General features: G+C 33.9%; 1 protein-coding gene across 1 annotated transcript in view; it reads right to left on the reverse strand.

Annotated features, from left to right (window-relative positions):
* Nucleotides 1-3,908, reverse strand: part of LOC113226750 (putative inorganic phosphate cotransporter) — a 35,944-nt gene extending 32,036 nt beyond the window's left edge. Inside the window, exon 1 of the mRNA XM_026459479.1 lies at nt 3,009-3,908. Coding sequence (XP_026315264.1) covers nt 3,009-3,908 — 900 coding nt within the window. The remainder of the gene's footprint in view (nt 1-3,008) is intronic.
* Between the last annotated feature and the right edge of the window lie 1,465 nt (nt 3,909-5,373).

Raw genomic sequence — 5,373 nt, forward strand, 5'->3', positions numbered from 1 at the left:
CGCTTTACCCCACATGAGAATCCCGTAGGACATTATACTATGGAAGTAACTAAAGTAAACTAGTCTAGCAGTACTAACATCGGTAAGCTCACGTATTCTGCGGACTGCGTATGCAGCGGAGCTTAATCTGCTGGCCAGGGACGATATATGTGGAAACCACTGAAGTTTACTATCTAAGGTCACTCCCAAGAAGACTGCTTTATTAACAAGGTCTAACTTTTCTCCGTTTATTTCTATGCTTGGACTAGTCGATTTTACGTTAGGTAATTCAAATTTAACACATTTTGTCTTCTTGGCATTAAGCAATAAATTGTTAGCATTAAACCAATAAACTACTTTAGAGAGGGTATCATTAATACGGTCATAGTTAATGTCATGTCTGTCTGTTTTAAAAATCAAGGATGTGTCATCAGCAAACAACACTATTTCGCAATGGTCCTTAACAAAGAATGGCAGATCATTAATATAAATCAGAAATAAGAAAGGTCCAAGTATTGAGCCCTGCGGAACACCCATTTTTACTGGAGAACCCAAAGAAGTCGCTCCATTTATGCCTACTTTCTGAATTCTACCGTTGAGATATGACGAGACAAGTTTCGACGCCTTGCCATTTACACCGTAATGTTCCAGCTTACTAATAAGAGTATTATGATCAACGCAATCAAATGCCTTTGAGAGGTCACAGAAAACACCAATAGCGTTCTGGGACCTTTCCCAAGCATCAAAGATGTGTTTTAGTAACGCTACCCCCGCATCGCTAGTCGATCTACCACTAGTAAACCCGTATTGTTCACTATGAAAAATATGATTCCTACCGAAATAGGACAGTAATTGAGTTAGCAGAACCTTTTCGAATATTTTACTTAAAGCTGGTAAAATTGAAATGGGCCTATAATTGCTAGGATCAACTTTCCTACCGCTTTTGAATAAGGGAATAACCTTGCTGTATTTCATTAAATCGGGAAAAACACCTTCGTCAACGCACCTATTGAAAGCTACAGCTAACTGTGGGGAAATGAGATTAATAACTGAGTCTATAACTTTAGTTGATATGCCCCAGAGATCTTCAGTTTTTTTAACATGTATTGACTTAAAAGCTTTTATGATGTCTTGTGGATTAACATGACGAAAATTAAATAAACTGCCACAAACGTTAACATTTTCCTTTAGGAGATCAATAGCAAGTGAAGGGGAGGAATTTAATGATTTTGTAGTGTTCACAGCAATTTCCGAAAAGAACGATTCAAAAGCTTGGGCTACTTTATCTTTAGATTTTATAAGTTTGCTGTCTAATTCTAAAACTATATCTCTATCGTGTAGTTTAACCCTGCCTGACTCTTTATTTATTATGCTCCAAGTAGTTTTAGATTTATTTATCGATTGTCTAATTTTGTCGCTGTGAAACTTAACCTTAGCAGCTACACAAACTTTTTTAAATATTTTCGAATAAATTCTAACATATTCTATGAAATTGGAATTAGTATTATAAGTTTTCATAGCATATAGCTCATACAAACGAGACCTACTCTTATGAATACCTACTGTTGCCCAGTCGTTGAATTTAGTCTCTCTATGGAAAGTTAATGTTTTCGATTTAAATATATTGTCAAATTCATTTTTAATTAAACCAAATATCGTGTTATATAAAGTATTTGGATCCTCCGGTATATGGGATAGGGAATTTAAACTGTTGCCGATATTATTTTGAAATCTAATTATTCGTTCTGTGGTAATCGGTCTGCAGAGAAATTGGTCTACCTTCTTGCTCATTTTACAATTAAAAGAAGCCAATTGGCCACTATGGTCGGATCTTAAGCAATTTATTATTGATTTAGACACTGCGTCTGTGTTACAAAAGATGTTATCAATACAAGTAGAAGAGGAGGCAGTAATGCGAGTTGGTTCTAAAAAAAGATTAATCAAGTTAAAACTTTGAAATAAATTAATGAGTCTTGCAGAAGTAGAACAGTTTTCCAACAGGTTTACATTGAAATCTCCACATATTACTACGTTTTTTTTGGTTGGAAAAATCCGCTTTAAACTGTCTTCCATAATTAATTCAAACTCGTTAAAATTAGCAGAGGGGGGCCTGTATACACATAAGACGACAAACTGATCCAATTCCACACATGAAATCTCAATAGTTCGTTCAGTAGAAAGATTTGTGATATCCTTACGCTCTTTAAATTTTAAGTTACGCTTAATAATAATCATGGATCCGCCTCTACTTAAGCTCTTTCTTATGAACGAACTGACTATTACATAATTTTCTATATTGTTAATGGCTTCGTAATCTTTCAGCCAGTGTTCTGTAACACAAAACACGTCAACGGAAATATCGTGCAAAAAAAGACTTATTTCTAATATTTTGCCAGAAAAGCCTTGAATATTTTGATGTACTACATGGAAACGATTAGACTTTTCTGTCGTCGTGTTTTTTAGTTTAAATTATGGTTAGTAAAATGTATACTGTTGCTACTTAAAGTAGGAGCATTGTCGTGGGACTGTGTTATATCTTCTATAACAGCGTCCTTAATATTAAAAGATAGCAAACTAGCTATATGTCTTAGATACCTTAGGGGTAAAAGTAAATTATCCTCAAAAAGTTTGAAGTTCCTTACGAACTTATTAATGTCAAAACAAAATATAACGTCACTATGACGGCAAGTCAAATTATGTATGTGCGAATTTATGTTATATATATACTTATTACGAGCGATGCCTAGGTTACAGCAGTAAGGGAATGCACTTAGTATGAATTTACACCCACACTTCTCATGAATTCTCAAGAACACGTCAATGCTACTATTTACTTCTTTTTTACTAATGTTAGTACTATCACCTATTATAAGAATCACTGTTGTATATTTATCAAAGTTGCAATCACTTAACAGTGTAATAATTTGACTAAAAGTAGCTCCTGGATAGCAATAGTTGACTACCCTTTGTTTTAAGTGGTTACTAAGGTGGTGGCCTAGTCCTACGCCTATTTTATCAGAAAAAACTACCGTTCTTCTGGATGGCCTGGTCGGAGTTCTAATAGTCTTGGTTGACCGTTGACTGTGTCGAACTTCAACAGTTGTAGTGGAGCAGACACGTTTTCCTGCAGCAACGCTGGCATACGATGCACGTGTTGGTTGCGTTGATAATGTGGGTGGTGGGGACGGAGTCTGATTTATTTCTACTGGACCATTTGTTTCACTAAGCTCATCGTGAAGAAGGACTTGAGTAAGTTCTCTATACTCAGTACCCAGCTTTAAAAGCTCATTAGTTGCAGCTGAAAGTTCTTCTAGTTGTTTCTGCGTAGAAAGTAGGTCTTTAGTTCGCGACTGAAGATCTAACTCTAGATCTTTCACTTGTTCGGCCATCTTCACCTTGTCCTTGTGTAAATTTAATTTTTCTGATTTTACTTTCTTAAGAGTTTTCGATTTCTTTCTTATCAGGTTGGTTAATTTGGAAAATCTTGGGTCTTGCGATTTAGTGCTGCATAATTTACTGTTGCATACATTCCTGTCTCCCAGAGCTAGTTCATCACGGAGTGACAAGGTCGTTAGGTGGTCGTAACTTCCGCTTTGTTCGTGTAATGATGCAACTTCAGGATTTGATTCCTTTACCTGTCTTTCAAGAAATCTGATACGGTCTAAGGCGTCTTCGTGTTCCTGGTGATTTTCTCGGAAGCTCTCTATAATTAATTCCTTTCGTTTGCACTCTTTTTCTAATTCTTCACAAAATCGTCGAATTTCATCAAATTTCCCTTTTAATGTCATTCGTGAAGTCTTGAGCGCCTGCATTTCCATTTCATATACATCGCGTTCTTCAAGAAGCCTATCTGTCAGTGCCCTCAGTTCATTGAGCTCAGCTTCCATCTTCTTGCTCTTTTCTTCAGACAACATTCTCCTGGTCATCATGTTGTACTGGATATCGCGTCACTGGAATGTATCAAATGGAATGTAAGCGCACAGAATGTACTTAAAAAAATATGTAAATTATGTACACAGGCCTCTTCCAAATACGAAGTTCCCACTAGCACAGTGAGCTATTGTCTATTTCTAATCCTTAATCTATCAGATAATTGAAATGAACCAGGGTTGTCTGGTCTATTCTACCTAAAACATATAAATCTCACTCACAAAACTTACGCACGGAAAGAATATTAATAAAATTACTCAAAAAGTATATATAAATATATACGAGGTATTGTTAATAAATATTATATATTACGTAGTAGTTAAAGGTCTCAGGCGTGCACTTTATGTATGTATGTCTGTATAATACAAGCAAATACATCAAAGTCTACTTCAAATGTATTGAAGTAAATTGAGACCCGCTTGCAAATACACGACAGTTATTGTAGTGTTAATGTGTTAATCGATAGCTACTTATATACGTAACGGTAATCAACTAAAGCCAAAAACTGTCTGTACTAAATTTTATGTGAATAATAATAATGCAAATAACTAAATAAAAGTGTTTTAATGGAAAGTATGAAGGTACGTTGTCTCCGAGATTTGTTTGACAAAAGTCAAGCAAAAGGAGTCAAGTTCAGTGTTGCGTTGTATGTATGTAATTTATAATGTGTTTATAATTTTATTTTTAATTTTATGTTTATATATTTTAAATTTATAATGTGATGTAAATAATGTCCAATTAATTGATTAGAAATGAAATAAAATCTTGAAGTGAAGGTATTTGTCTCAAAGTTGGAATAAAGTTAAGTGTAAAATTGTATTAGAAAAAGATAAGCAGTATTTTTGTAATGATAGTATTTTATTACTTTTAATAAATATTTTTTCAGAATTAGCAAATATTTTGAGAATTTGCTCTTTGTTATTAGTAGAAATCCTTTTTTTCTGCGCAGGTACCTTCGCTACTGCGTTTGTTCTATTTCGTTGACAATAAATTTGCTGTTGTAAATTTTTATAACTTTTTTCATTTATTGATATTAACAGTATAATGTAGTACTGAATAGTTATTTGTAAGAATCGTTTTTACTTTCGGTTTCTTATTTTTAAAATGATGTTTGTTTTCATCTGGAACTTTAAACACTTGTTCGAAATCAAGTTTTCTGAAACTGAAACATTTTAACTCCACAGCTATGCGAAAGCACTCGAGTATGAACTCATAAGTTTTCCGTTGAAAAATATAGTGGAAATCAATTTGTAAATGCAATAAAATGTCTAGAATCGGGAACATATTAGCTTTCAACTTTATGGACCACGGTAGTTATAAAAAAAATATTTATTAGCTGTTGTAGTCGTATTTTTATGTTGGAATTAGTTTTATTGTAGGCTGGTGCTTATTCTGAAAAAATGTAGGAAAAGAAAACTAGAGGTTTGCTTTTATCTTATCATTGTCTTGCAACTTTGTCTCCCA

The sequence above is a fragment of the Hyposmocoma kahamanoa genome, unplaced genomic scaffold, assembly GCF_003589595.1.
Source record: "Hyposmocoma kahamanoa isolate Upper Pololo Valley unplaced genomic scaffold, ASM358959v1 200, whole genome shotgun sequence".
Taxonomy (NCBI): Eukaryota; Metazoa; Arthropoda; class Insecta; order Lepidoptera; family Cosmopterigidae; genus Hyposmocoma; species Hyposmocoma kahamanoa.